The 14,616-nt window shown below is 52.0% G+C and overlaps 1 protein-coding gene across 1 annotated transcript; it reads right to left on the reverse strand.

Annotated features, from left to right (window-relative positions):
* Positions 1–11,760: 11,760 nt before the first annotated feature.
* On the reverse strand, positions 11,761–12,996 carry LOC132493440 (interferon-induced transmembrane protein 1-like). Its single transcript, XM_060103958.1, has 2 exons — positions 12,651–12,996; positions 11,761–12,040 (listed from the first exon to the last, which is right to left on the reverse strand). The coding sequence occupies exons 1-2, from the start codon at positions 12,894–12,896 to the stop codon at positions 11,846–11,848; spliced, it is 441 nt and encodes a 146-aa protein (XP_059959941.1). The 5' UTR covers positions 12,897–12,996; the 3' UTR covers positions 11,761–11,845.
* Between the last annotated feature and the right edge of the window lie 1,620 nt (positions 12,997–14,616).

Genomic DNA, 14,616 nt, shown 5'->3' on the forward strand with positions numbered 1-14,616 from the left:
AACTCTCAAGTTTCAAGTTATGAAAAATCTGGTAAGTAGACATATCATAAAACATAATTATTCTTAAAAGTTTTACCTGAAAGCTCTTACCCCATTTATATCTCTTTAATTCACTTGTTCCCAACAATTATGTTTAGATTACCCATGAAAACTTCATGAGACATTAGAACAAGTCAGCCATCATCTGAAACTATTTTTCTTGCTGACAAATTTTGTAACAGATGTAACATAAACTTATCTGACTTTTAGTAAATCTAGGTACAATAAAAGTAGTATACTTAGTGTTGATGACTCTAAAGACATGTCTGTATTAATTAAACAAAACAAACAAAACTTAATACTGAATATTAATTTAATACTGGATATTTCCCTGATCACATAACATGAGATGCATTTGGGTTAGTTTCTATTATATTTCTGAGAATTTATGTAAGCACTTAACTTCTTTTAAGTCAATTAAATAGAGCTCATTTACAAATTAAATTTGAAAATACCACCTAGAGGTAGAAACATTTATAATGTACATACATTCAGATAGACAGAGATCTCATCATTTTCATTTTAAAACAGTCACAAATCAGGTATTAAAATATAAAACTCACTAGTTTATAAATAACAGTTGAAATAGACTAAGTCTACTTGCTTGAGCTTTTAAAAAGGTTTCTTCCCTCCCCCCTTTTTTCCGTTAGTATCAGGAACTGGAGATGGCCTGGATAAGTGTTCCCTGACCTGGTAGAACATTTATATCTCAAAGGCACAGGGAGAGAAATGCAAGCTTCTTCTAGAAGGACTTTTGTTCCCTTAGGGTCAGACTTCTGAAAAGATATTTTATCAAGCCAGCTTTCTCTAACTGCTTATGCGAAAAACAGTTTTGGAATGTTGAAAGAGCTCCATTTTGGCCATTGCAGGGAGAGAATTTTGAATTTCCTAATTAAGTACGTACTTGCAAGTATAAGTCCCAAAAGTACATAAACCCAGCTGGGGGGTTAGTTGGAGGTTATTTGGCACACCTTTTTCTTCTGTTCTGAAGGCTTTGTTTCCCATTTCATGGTCAGTTGAGATAAAATTGCTATTAAAAACTCTGTGTGGGTCTTCCCTGGTGGCGCAGTGGTTGGGAGTCCGCCTGCCGATGCAGGGGACATGGGTTCGTGCCCTGGTCCAGGAAGATCCCACATGCCATGGAGCGGCTGGGCCCGTGAGCCATGGCCGCTGAGCCTGCGCGTCCGGAGCCTGTGCTCCGCAACGGGAGAGGCCACAACAGTGAGAGGCCCGTGTACCGAAAAAAAAAAAAAAAAACTCTGTGTGGGTTGGTGTGCTATTTGTGAGCTTAACTCCTTCAGGTGTTACCACAGAGTCATTTAGCTCTCTCGCGTGTCTTGGTCTCTCTCTAGTAGTCTAAGCCCTCAGCACCACATGGCCAATCCTTCTGTGCGCATCTTCAGACGAGTGAGTTCTTTTTGTTTTTGTTTTTGTTTTTGTTTGTTTTTTTGCTTAATGAGAGGCTGTCCCTTTGGGACCACTGCATGGTATGAAGATTCGGCTCCACCACTCCTATAACTTTCTCAGTTGCCTGAGAAAACAAAGCCATAGCTGTCTGGGAGAAGCTGGGTCCCTTATCTTTGGAGCTGAAAGCTCTCATGTGATATCATCACTTTTATTCAGACAAACTTTGTTAAAGTAGCCAATTCAAGGAAAGACACAAGGCCAGCCTCCTACCTAATCACCCAGTCTAAACCTTTTCAGTGTCTTTCAACTGAGGAATCCAGGTACCCCTTCTTGAACTTAAGTTCAAAGAAAGAACTACTCCTTATAACAAGGAGTTTAATAACCACCAAATATTGTAAAACTCAGGATTGCCAACCAGAATGGGAGACCTGAGACTCAGGAGAAACTTGTCTATTCCTCTGACTCACCAAGGAGGTGGATGGGCACAAGGGGCCCTCACTAGTACCAAGGCTGCCGATCCTCTCGGAGTTCAGGCAAGGAGAGACGTCTGCTCTGGGTCCCTTCATGGTCACCCAAACTGTCAACTGAAAGAAAAATGTACAACGTAAGAGCTATGAGATGAGTTTTATTCAGGGACCTTACTGAGGACTATAGACTGGGAAACAGCCTCTCAGTAGCTCTGAGAAACTACGAGGTAGGGGAGAAGCCAGTATACACATGATTTTGGCTAGGAAATGCAGTGAAGCGCACATCACAGTAAAAGATCCTGCTAGTCACGAGGATCAGAGATCTCAGTTAATGATTTAGGGCTTTTCCAGGTATGGGAATGATAGGGATAGAGCAGGATAGTTACACAGGTAGTTGTAGAAGTCCCACTAGGGAACTATAGACAGAGAGGGAAACCTAGGGAAATTTGGGAGACCACTGTAAGTTAATGATCCCTCAAGAAAGCTATCGGAACTTAATGGAACGAAGCAGTCTTGCTTAACTTATAAAGCCATAAATAAAAGTATGAGATATGCCCCAGGTCATTAAGTGAAAGAATGAGGCCTGCATTCTGCTGGTCGAGTTCAGCAAGACAATGATCCTTAGGACCAAGGACAGGAATTTAAGGGAAAGATGACATTCCAAAGCAGGAGACCTTCATTATACGGAAACCTGAGATGATTCAACATATTTTAGTGTATGTTACCACCCTTCTGCTGATTTGAATGAGCACTATGACAGTCGTAGTTTGAAGTCATAGGGTCAAACACTCTCCTGCCTGATACGAAGGAAGAGCTAGTGATGTCTACTCACAGAATGAGGAAGAAGGCGGTCTTCCCCCCTCCCTGCTTCCCTTTGGTTATAAACATGTAGCCTGCTTAATTCTTGGGGCAGAACCCCCTCACCTGCCCGCCTGTATCCCTCACAAGCGCCCTATATTAATAAGTCTATCACTTTGCCTCTCACTGAATTCCTTCTGTGCTGAGCCTCAGTAAGTCCAGACACCAGGTGAGTGATTCTAATTAAGAGATCGTGGGTTCAAGTCCCAATCTGAGGTGCACAGTTTCAGGAAGATACGAGAAATTGGGTTCATTAAAATTTTTTCCAGAGATTTCTCTACATCCAAGGAGCCTCTTCCTGATCTTTGTCCCAAACTCCTTTCAGGACGCCCTGTTGGTCCACAACTGCAGTGGCTGACAACCTGACCCGTGTAGCATTGAGTGGTGGATATTCTTTGTTTCACACACAAAGCTCTGTTTTGGTGGGTCTGACACAACCCTCCTAAGGCTGGCAGATCTGCCACGAGGTCACTGGGTGGTCGTGTTCAACTTTAGAGACAGGATAGGAAAGACCGCCTTCCCCAGATCACTGTCCACACACCCTAGCCCCGGGCCCGGTTGACGTTTGTCTGGCACAGCAGCTGCACTTGGACTCCCACAGCTTGGTCTGCCGCAGCCCAGAGTCTCCACCAGGTCCATCTGGGTCTGGGGCCAGACAGGTGAACGAAATGGAGGTTTGGTGGGGGTGACACCCCTGCACCCTTTAGGCTTTGAGGTGGCTTAATTTCTGCTTCACTTCCAGTCTGTGATACAGTAAGTCCCTTACATACGAACGGGTTCTGTTCCAAGAGTGTGTTCGTAAGTCACATTTTTTCTAAGTCCAGCAAAGTTAGCCTAGGTACCCAGCTAACACAATCGGCAATATAGTACTGTACTGTAATAGGTTTATAATACTTTTTACACAAATAATACATAAAAAACAAACACAAAAAATAAAAGATTTTTTCTTTTAAATTTTAAAAGATTTTTAATCTTACAGTGCAGTACCTTGAAAAGTACAGTAGTACAGCACAACAGCTGGCATACAGGGGCTGGCATCGAGGGAACAGGAAGGAAAAGTTACTGACTGGAGGAGGGAGAGGGGGTGGGAGATGGTAGAGCTGAAGGATCATCAGCCATAGGAGACACAGGGCAAGCTGCAATTTCACTCATGCCTGACGTTGATGGCACAGGTTCTGGTTCCTGGCTGGATTCAACTCTATCTACCCTCTTGAAAAAACGATCCAGTGCTGTCTGGGTCGCAGCTCTTTTTTTCTTATCATAGGTGACATGGTAGCACTGGATTGCATTCTGAACGGCTGCTGCGACCTTCACGTACCGTTCCACGTTCGGGTCCTGTGCCTCAAACACTAACAGTGCCTCCTCAACTAAAGCAACTCCCCTTGCCGTTTCCTGCGCTGTGAATCTTCAGCTACTTCTTCCTCCTCTTGTCTCTCTTAGTCCTTTCTCTGGGCCTCCAATTCCATCAGGTCTTTGTTAGTAAGCTCTCATGATGCACAGCAACAGTACCATATGGTAAAGTACACAAAAGCACCACCACTTGTAGAGGATGCACGCACATGACAATGTACACCAGACACGTGAACTAACTTACGTGACTGGATATGCGAACACACCTTTGCATAATTTTAAGTGCGCAACTTGAAGATTCTTATGTAGGGGACTTACTTATTGGTTTTGATTTTCCTCCCTGCTGGGGTGGGCAATGGGGAGCAATTCCAGTGTCCCCACCAGCCAGCCCCATGACCGTGGCTCCTACCCAGAAGCCACTGACCCCATGTGAGGATGTGCCGAGCACCACTTGCTTCCATTTCCGTTCCACCCCAAGGGAGGGAAATGCCTGGATGGGGCCGGGCCCCACTCAGAGTTTGATTAGGGCCTGGAGCCCCCTGATTCCTTAGACCCATGTGCCCTGCGTGAAAGGGCAGCCAACTGATACTTTGCCTGTTGAGTTATTGTGATTTATATTAAGAAATATGTATTCGACCTTCTTCCTGTTTCTTGCAAAGAACTCCTAAAACTCTTACAACTTCCTAAGTGATGAGAATGACAAAGGTATCCTCATATGTAATGAGGTGACTTTTGGACCGCACTTGAGGATGAGCGCTTCTCAGGGGAACCAACCATGTGTTTAGACGGTTGAAATTCTCAGTCCCAGTCCCCAGGCCTCCAGGGAGAGGAGAGGGTCTGGAGGTTGAGTCAATTGCTAATAATCTATGATTTAATCAATATGCCTATGTAATGAAGTCTCCAAAACCCCCAGAAGGACAGGGTTCCAAGAGCTTCCAGGTTGGTGAACACATGGAGATTCCTGGAGAGGGCAGGAAAGCTCTGTGCCCCGTCCCCCATAATTGCCCTGTGTGTCTCTTCCCTCTGGCTGTTCCTGAGTCATATTCTTCATAATAAATAAGTAAAATGTTCCTCTGAGTTCTGCGAGCTTCTGTGGCAAATTAATTGAACCGAAGGAGGGACTCGTGAGCCCCTCTGATTTACAGCTGGGGTCAGAAGCCCAGGTGATAACCTAGTGTCTGAAGTGGCCGGGGGGTGGAGCTGAGACCCTAGCCTGTGGGATCTGGAGCTGTGTCTGGGCAAACAGTGTCAGAATTCAATTGAATTGAGTAGAATTCTCAGCCACCTTGCAGGAAGCCCCCTCCCCCTCCACACACACACACACGTTGAAATTGGGTCCAGGAACCTATTAAATACCAAAAAATTCAACTGTGTAAATTTGAAGATCTAATTGTCTTTACTGAATGATTCACGAATGGGGTAGTGTCCCATCCAACAAGTAGAAAGGAGATCCAGTGGACTTGCCAACTACATATGGGCACTTGCCGTCTGCCTCTATGAGGATTAAATCAGGAGCCACTGCAGCTGCAGACCTTCATTCAACACCCCCTGAAAGGAGTTCAGGGTGGAGATCAGTAGTGAGGCCCTCTGTGCTCTAGGAAAAACTGGCAGGACAGGTCTTCAGATAGTTAGATACTTCCAGGAGATTTTAGGAGCCCAATTCTTGCATCTTAGGGGAGGAGGCCTAAAAATTTCTCTCAGGCTTTGAATATCAGCTTCCAATATAGCCAAATTTCTGATCCTAGTGTGAAGTTAAATTCATATTTTATGGTAAGACAAGAAAAGTTTAAACATAAAAAATTTTCTCTGCTCTTTGGCCTCCTCTCTCCCTGCGCTGTGCATTGTGTATCCACATTACACATCAACCAACCACCCCCATCGGCAGAAATATTGGTTCAACCATAAAGAGCAACATTCACCCATCAACAAGACAGCTCCTTAAAGATAACATTCCTTCTTGACCTTGTAAGGAGCCACGATGTCACTGAGCTCTGGATCGTGTAAACTGTCGATACTACGTCATTTAATGTACAGCTCTCTTGTCTCAAAAAACTTATGTAACTGTGCCTGGACTTCTAATGGGCAGAACAGTTCTCTGTACTTTCTGAGACGTTCTTCCCAGGTTATAAGCCTCAAATTTGGCTCAAATAAGACTTTTCATTTCTTTCTTAGTTTGACTGATTAATTTTTCATCAACACTAGAGTATCCTTTTAAATATATTGTCAGGTCTCAGCCAGGACAAACAGTAAATATTCCTGGCAATATCAAACAACTCCATGGACCCAAGAGGCATCCTCAAAGAGGGGGTACAGGTTACTACCTCCCCAAGATCCAGAGTCACTCTCAAAGACAGCCAAAAAAAAGAGCTGACAACCTGCGTGTCCCAGGCAGGCAGAAAGCCAAGCCACCCTCCTAGGACACAAAATGAGACAAACAAAAAGACAACAGCAGTCCTTGGGAGAGAAAGGATCCATAGTCCGTAGGTCTGGTTTGGAAAGGAAGAAACACCATGAAATTTTGTTTTCCTCTCTCGCCCAGGCAATAAAGAAAAAGATTCAGGAGAGCTGACTCTGCTAAGAACCCTCACCTTTCTCTGGCTTCTGTCAGCTTTCCCAGGATCCCCTGTGCAGGCTCCAGTTTTGCATTAATTTTAATTTTAGGTTCCTTGGCTGTCTAAGGGAATAGTGTAGCAGTTTACCCAAGACCCCTCGGCGTCCCGTCAGTTCTGGGAGGGGCCTAGATGGGGCCTCCTTTGGGGATAGATAGGAGGGCATTCGAGTTGATGTTGAAAAATCCCCTTTGAGGACAATCTCTTTTCCGTTGCCACAGTTGACTACAACTGACACATCACTCCCTGGGCCCCTAGGTGTCTGGTCTTGGAGCTGTAGTAGCTGTAACGTTAATGCTTTTGTGGACTTTTGATTATGACCTATGTCTTTAAATTTTCATTAGCTTTTTGCAAATAATTTTTTAAGGAAGGTATTTTGGACTTTTGAAGGCTTTTGGAAGCTTCCACATACCAATAAAAACAGGTATCCCGTTTGCTCTGTTTGATTTGGGAAACCTTGCTTTCAAGTACACCTCTTAAATGATTTTATCTAATTGGAATAGTCCTCATAAACGCCCATTGTAATTCTAGGTTGTTTTAGTAAGACTTTTCCCATTTTTGTGATATCTACAGCTCTGGGACAACAGTTCTTAGATATACAATAAACGGTTGTGCCGACAGGTGTCAAGTTCCTTTCTTCTAGCTAAGCCTTGGGTTCTCTCTGAGCCAAACTAAAACCTCAAAGGGATGTGCCTCTGGGATGCACATTGTGTGTGGTTCACTGTGCACCTCGCTGCTCTGCTCAGAAATTTTCTTGACGTTGGTGGGTGACCTGGAGTCAATATAATCTGTTCCACGATCAACTTATCCTAACATGGGAGTCCTTGGGTTAGGAGACAAGTGGTCTAACAGCCTTTAAATGCTCCACCTGCACTACCAATTTTTGCGCCTCTTTTTTTAACTTGCAAATTTCACATTCGCAGTTAGCCTTTGCTTAAGATTTTACTCGCCCGAGGACCTGCACTGGACCCAGTCCAGCTTAAATTGGACCTAGTTCATTTCAAAACCCTATTCAGTTTTTAAATCAGACCCAGTCCGACTCCAGCTGGTAAACACCAACAGTTCCTAATGTGGTGTCTGAGGACTCGTCGAGCATTGTACCAGAAGAACTCCACACGTGAGGACGGCAGCCCGGGGGCTCCACGCGGATGGGAAACTGTGCACGGCCACTTACAGTTCCCATGTAGATGTAGACGCAGATTCAAGGGAACTGTGGAACCTGTGGCTTGGGGGATCATTCCCAGTGAGAGTTCACAGCGAGGCTGCAGGGGCGCACACGGGGATGGGGGGCTATGTCTCCACCACCCCAAGAAGTTCTCCTTCCCAGCCTCATTAGAGAAGTTACATCCTTCACACTTCAGATTCAGACCTCGAGTCTGGTCCAGAAAAGAAAAAGGTACTGAAAGGGCACTGACCCCTGGTGGGGTGAGTGGCCAGCACAGGGGACAGAGCAGAGGGAGGGTGAGCCCTGGGGCCTCCCGGAGAGCTGAGAGTCAGTGAGGAAGCAGATTGAGGCCCCAGGAGGGGATGGGGGCCCACCGGGCACTGTCCTGCTTGGGCTCCAGGGAACAGGCAGGGGTGGGTCCCCATCTTGGTGAATGGGCCCTGGGGGACCAGCAGGGGACGGCCTGAGTCACAACACCTGGTTGTCACCTGGCCCAGCTCCAGGTCCCCCTCACCGTCTCTTCTCCCCCAGTCTAGGGACCGGAAGATGGTGGGCGATGTCACTGGGGCCCAGAGCTATGCTTCCACCGCCAAGTGCCTGAACATCTGTGCCCTGGTCCTGGGCATCTTTCTGATCATTGGATTGGTGTTTGCTTGCCTGAAAGCCTACCAGATGGCTTTACAGATGGCGAATAATAGAGGCTACTAGCCGCTGGACATGCAGGCAACCCAGTTCCTCCACCGTCCATGGCCGGCCCTGCACCTGGGGCTGTGGGCCCGCCCCCTCCCCCCACCCTTTTATACAGCAGTTTATGGAGACAAAGCTGTCGACAGCTGAATTCAATAAAGTGCACTCATCTGTGAAGGTGCTGTGATGTCCCCTGGGAGGGGACAGTGCTGTGAGTCCCCGGTGGCCTTGGGGAAGCACAGAGCGCTCAGCTGTGGGCTGACAGCAGAAGCCCAGAGCAGAGCTGGTGACCCCACCCCAGTCGACAGAAACCCCCAGAGGAAAGACCACTCCCTCCCACACAAACGTGGCTGCCCTGCTGGGTGGAAGTGTCTCGCATACACTGGGGACCCTGGGGCATTGGGTGTGAGCCTGGGCTGCACACGGGGAGGTGGGGACCCGCCTCAGCCCAATACAGGGAGGGACACCCCAGGCAGGTATTCCTGTCTCTGAACCCCAGAGGGAGTGGGCGTGGGGGACGCACCCTACCGGCTGACCCACCGCGCCCTGCACAGTATCCCAGGTGTGCTATGCATCACCCAGGAGAGGCTGGAGGAGTCCAGGAAGCCACAGGCTGGTGCTGGGGCAGTGACCCCTTCTCCACAGGCCCCTTGGGGATCCAGGCTCTTCTGGGCTCCCTCACTGGGCTGAGGTCCAGTCCTCTCCGGCTCTCATTGAATTCAGCACTCTTCACAGTGGATTTCCTTCCGTCCTGGCACCTAGGACTATAGACACTAAACCCTCACAAGGCCCTACCTCAGGGGCTATGTAGGTTGGGGTCCTCTCTGGAGGACGGTGACTCAGACGAGGTTGCCCACTCTCTCTTGGGTCCCACATGTGAGCTCAGGAGGCTCGGCCCCAGGGAAGCTGGGTCCCGGAAGAGGGGAGGCTGGCAGACCTGCCTCTCTGAGTCTAGGAAGGACACTCTCCCAGGCAGGGGGTGCGGGGACAGACGTGTGACCCCAACCCCCCAAACCCCCGACCCCGGCTGGCTGACTAGGCACGTCCCACATTCCCCTGTCGGGTGGACAGCGGTCACGAAGTGTGGTGGCACTGAGTGTAACCCCATCAATCTTCATGGATTTGGGGTGAGGGTCCTGCTAGGTGGGAGACCAGCTGGTGCCAGCAGCAAAGATCCTGTGGTCTGGAGCTTCCGAAAATTCACAGGAGGCCCGAGGCATCAAGAAGGGGAACTGAGGGTCCTTCAAAGGTCCTGGGCATGGACTACTGGGTCATGAGCAGCTTAGTTCTCGGAGCCACCCCAGCTCTGGTTCTGATGTGGGTGGCCACAGTGTCCTGGGTCACCTGTGGGTGGGCAGTGCTGGTTGGGGTGGGTGACCTGGGCTGGGCGGAGAGCATTCAGGGAGCTGAGAGGACGCAGAGCTGGGAGGACCAGAGCTGGGAAGACACAGAACTGGGACGTCAGAGCCCTGGGCAGGGCCGCACAGGTGGGCCGGCAGCAAGGCTGAGAGGCGTTTCTGGTCCTTTCTCCCAGTAGCCCTCAGGAGAGAAGTCTCTGTTTTCGCTTTGCCTGGAGTCTGGCCTGGAGGAAGTCTGCTGTTAGGGGTTCCTGAAGATGCCCCGCCCAGGTTTGGTCCCGAGGGAGGGAGGGCAGAGCAGGACAGATGCGCTCCTGGGGCGACGAACATCTCTCCTGGCCTCGCCCCTGGCTCCCTTCCTGAGCGCTGCTGGTCCGGGAAGCTTCCCCCTGCCCAGCCCATCCAGCAGAGGTCTGAGTCGCTGGGCAGCGCCCCCCACCGGACTCCAGGGCTTTACTGGCTGCCGCCCCTCCTCACCTTGGAGTCAGTCCTTCCCAGTCCAGAGGGGCAGGTCTGCCAGCCTCCCCTCCTCCAGGACTTCCTTGGGGCTGTCCCCTCCCTGATCACGTGTGACAGACCCCTGGGGAGAGGGGCTCCCTCGTGGCCACCCTGAGACCCCAGCCCCTCGGTCATCTCTTGGAGTCAGGGGACTGCAGCTGGGGACAGAAAAAGGGCCGTGGGTGCGGGTCGGGAGGGGATCCACAGCTGGGGTCGGGTGTCAGGGGACGAAGGGGAGGCTAGGGCCACCCCACCTCACACCGCACCTGCCCAGCTGGTTGTGGGCAGGGTCTGCCCTGGGGCACCCCAAGTGCCCACACATCTGGAGGCCTCACAGAACCAGGGATGGGGGCTGATTTCCAGGGCAGGGCAGGGGTTTCTCCTCCTCCTGGGGGCTGTCTCTGCAGCGGTGGCCCGTGCACTCTTGTAGCCTTCCTGAGCTGACGGGGTCCTTGGGGCCACGGACTAGGAAGAGCAAAGTGGAGACACATGTCAAAGGGTCTGCAAGGGAGCAAGGGAGCCACTGCGGACCTGGAATTTGCACACGTCAGGGACCACCTGGAACCTGTTGTCTTTACTCCCTGGAAACCTCACTTTAGCAGCCAATCAGCTGCCGACATGTGACCCAATGCCTGCTAGCACCGATCCGGCTTGTAAAACAACCCCTGTAACTTCTCTGGAATGTCTTTGTTGTGTTTAGAACCCCCAGTGTTTGTACTTTCCTAGCAGCACGTTTGAATTGCTACTTGAATCTGCACTTCTCCGAGTGTAAATCCTAAAACTCCAAATAAACTCTTTTCTTATTTGCGGGCTTCCAAGCGTTTTTGTTTGTTTGTTTTGTTTTGTATTTTGTCAACAGGGCCAAGGGTGTTCTGGACCCAGCATGACCCTTCCCCAGAGGGAGTCACCACCCCAAACCCCTGTCCAGTTGCTGCTGCCCCAGCTCGAGGCCAAAAACAGGCAAGGCCTGAGGACTTGTCAGGTCCCACTCAGAGCAGCAGAGCAGATGGGATGGGGGGGTGGGGGGGGCTTAGTCTCAGGGGCAGGCTGGGACTCTCAACAGGGCCCCCTCCCCAGGTCAAAACACAGCACCCGGGCTTCCCTGGTGGCGCAATGGTTGAGAGTCCGCCTGCCGATGCAGGGGACACGGGTTCGTGCCCCGGTCCGGGAAGATCCCACATGCCGCGGAGCGGCTGGGCCCGAGGGCCATGGCCGCTGAGCCTGCGCGCTGTGCTCCGCAACGGGTGAGGCCACAACAGTGACAGGCCCGCGTACTACCAAAAAAAAAAAAAAAAAAAAAAAAAAAACACAGCACCCTCACATACAGATGCTTTATTTTATTCAACTGTGGACAGATGCGTGTATAAACTGCAGTGAAAAGGGGTGACTGCCTCAGGCTGCCGGCAGCTACTGTTCGCCTCCATGATCCTTTATGAGCTGGGAAACTCCTTGAAAAATCATCACGGAGCCAGTGGCGAAAATAACGATGAAGACGGTAATCAGGAGGAGGCCCAGGACCAGGGCGCAGATGTTCAGGCACTTGGCGGTGGAGGCGTAGCTCTGGGCCCCAGTGACATCGCCCACCATCTTCCGGTCCCTAGACTGGGCGGGGGAAGAGACGGTGAGGGGGACCTGGAGCTGGGCCAGGTGACAGCCAGGTGCTGTGATTCAGGCCGTCCCCTGCTCGTCCCTCAGGGCCCGTTCCCCAAGATGGGGACCCACCCCTGCCCGTTCCCTGGAGCCCAAGCAGGACAGTGCCCGGTGGGCCCCCATCCCCTCCTGGGGCCTCAATCAGCTTCCTCACTGACTCTCAGCTCTCCGGGAGGCCCCAGGGCTCACCCTCCCTCTGCTCTGTCCCCTGTGCTGGCCACTCACCCCACCAGGGGTCAGTGTCCTTTCAGTACTTTTTCTCTTCTGGACCAGACTCGAGGTCTGAATCCGAAGTGTGAAGGAGGGAACTTCGCTCACAAGGCTGGGAAGGAGAACTTCTTGGGGTGGTGGAGACATAGCCCCCCATCCCCATGTGCGCCCCTGCAGCTTCGCCGTGAACTCTCATTGGGAACGATCCCCCAAGCCACAAACAGACACACACACACACACACACACAACAGTACACACAAGGGCTCTCCACACCCCACGTGCCAGCCAGGCAGGGGGGGCCTCTCCAGGCTCACACACACTTCCTTGGAGAGCCTCCCAGGCGCCCACCCACCTTCACGGAGTAGGCAAAAGCCACGAAGCCCAGGCAGCACAAGTTCATGAAGATCGTGTTGAACAGGGACCAGACGATGTGGTCGGGCACCGAGGTCTCGCTGCGGATGTTGATCACCGTGGTCGTCACGGGAGCCTGGCTCGGGGGAGCCCCCAGCACGGCCACCTCGTGCTCCTCCTTGAGCGTCTCATAGCTCGGGGAGATCCCATTGATGAAGGGCTGGGATGTGCGGTGCATGGTGGGCATCAGGCAGCTGTGGTCCAGGTGCCTGGACACTCCCAGGGGTCCTCCCTTTCCCCAGTAGTTTCGATTTCACTGAAGTTTCCGTTTCCTGGAATTTGGGGGACTGGGGATGGGCTGGTCCTGGGAGGCGGGGTGAGAACCACCGAGTGTCAGGTTACACCAGCGTCAGTGGGAGGGAGGCTGAGGGCCTGGAGGGAGCTTCCCATCCCAGAGGCTGGGGGCAGAAGACTTTCCTGCTACCCTCCCAGGGTCCTGGTTGAGACCCCACTGTAATCCAAAGACAGTTTAACAGGAGAAAAACCAATCCCAGTTTAATAACACGTAGACCTCCTGTATACATGGGAGAGACGCAGGAAAACTGAGTGACTCCGGAAATGCTGAAGCCACCACCTTAAATGCCACCTCCAGCTAAAGACAGAAGGTGTTGCGGGGTGGGGAAGAGAGGCCCCTCTGGGAGGTGACAAGGAAAAGGGTAAGGATTCCTGCAGAGCTTCTCCATCCACAAGAGTCTCTAGAAATGTGGTCGACCCCCTCATCCCCATACAAGAGGAGACACACTTACATGGCGGTTTCCCTTGTACATGTAAGTGTCTTTCAAAAGGCTGACTTCTACTCAGTTTCAGAGCTTCTCCCAGGTGTCCTGTTGCTTAACAATAACCAGCTTGAACTAATCAATATGGCAAAGAGGCACCTTTGGGGTCATGAATTCTGCGTCCCTTCACACCCGAGCCAGGCCCTGGCTCAGCCACCCCACCTCCCTACTTAGGGGTGTGGTCAGGCCCCGGGACCTTTCCCCAGCCTGGGGGTCTCAGGTCCAAGCCTGCTGCAGCCCCGCTGTCCCCACGCAGGGCCCCTCCCAGACCCTCACTCAGCCTCCACACCCCAGCCCCCAGAGCGAGCCCTGGCCCACAGCCCACCCCTCACTGCACCGCCCTCCCCTCGGAAATGCACTGGCCGTCCTGGCCCTGAGTCCCTGCTCCAGGCTGGCTTGGGTCCTTCCTGGTCGCAGGTCAGCACCCAGGAGCCTGGGTGGCCTGCCCCAAAGGAGCCTCCCATGGTCTCCCAAGGGCTCCCGGGTGCGGGGACACTGGGTCCCGCACGACCTGAGGAGGCAGCTGTGGTGGGAGACCCCAGGGTCCAGGGCATCTGGCGGCAGCTGGGAGCCCAGGGCCTGCGTATCTGCGCAGCCCCGTCGTTCCCTCCTCCCTCCCGCGCCCCCCCCCCATTTGATATACCGACCAAGGAGCTTAAGGGGCAGCATGGAGGGGCCTCGGGAAGGGGCAATGCCTCCACCGCCCAGAGCCTTCCTGAATTACACGCTTTCCTCTTACTGACTCTGTCCACCCCACGGCAAAATGGTGACATCGGAGCAGAGAGCGGTGTGTGTCTTGCGGTGAGGCCGTGCCGGTGTCTAGGGGCAATGAGCGCTGTGCTGTTTCCCTGTCACAAAGAAGTAACGCACCTAGTAGGCCTGACCCCTGACCCGCCTCTCCCGCAGCCCCGCTCCGTGCCGACGTCCATCTGGCTCCCCCCAGCCCCTCCTGCTCTGCCGTCTGAGAGCCCCCCACCCAGGGCAGGGTGGCTGCCTTTTCTCCGGGAGCTTCCAAGTCCCCTGTGCCCTCCTCCTTGTCAGGCTGGGGGAATGAACTTGGCGGCCGCCCTCCTGCTGCCCCACCTGGGGGTCCTCCCTGCCGGCTCCCATGCCTCCAACAGCCTCCAGGCT

The sequence above is a fragment of the Mesoplodon densirostris genome, chromosome 7 (genome assembly GCF_025265405.1).
Source record: "Mesoplodon densirostris isolate mMesDen1 chromosome 7, mMesDen1 primary haplotype, whole genome shotgun sequence".
Classification (NCBI taxonomy): Eukaryota; Metazoa; Chordata; class Mammalia; order Artiodactyla; family Ziphiidae; genus Mesoplodon; species Mesoplodon densirostris.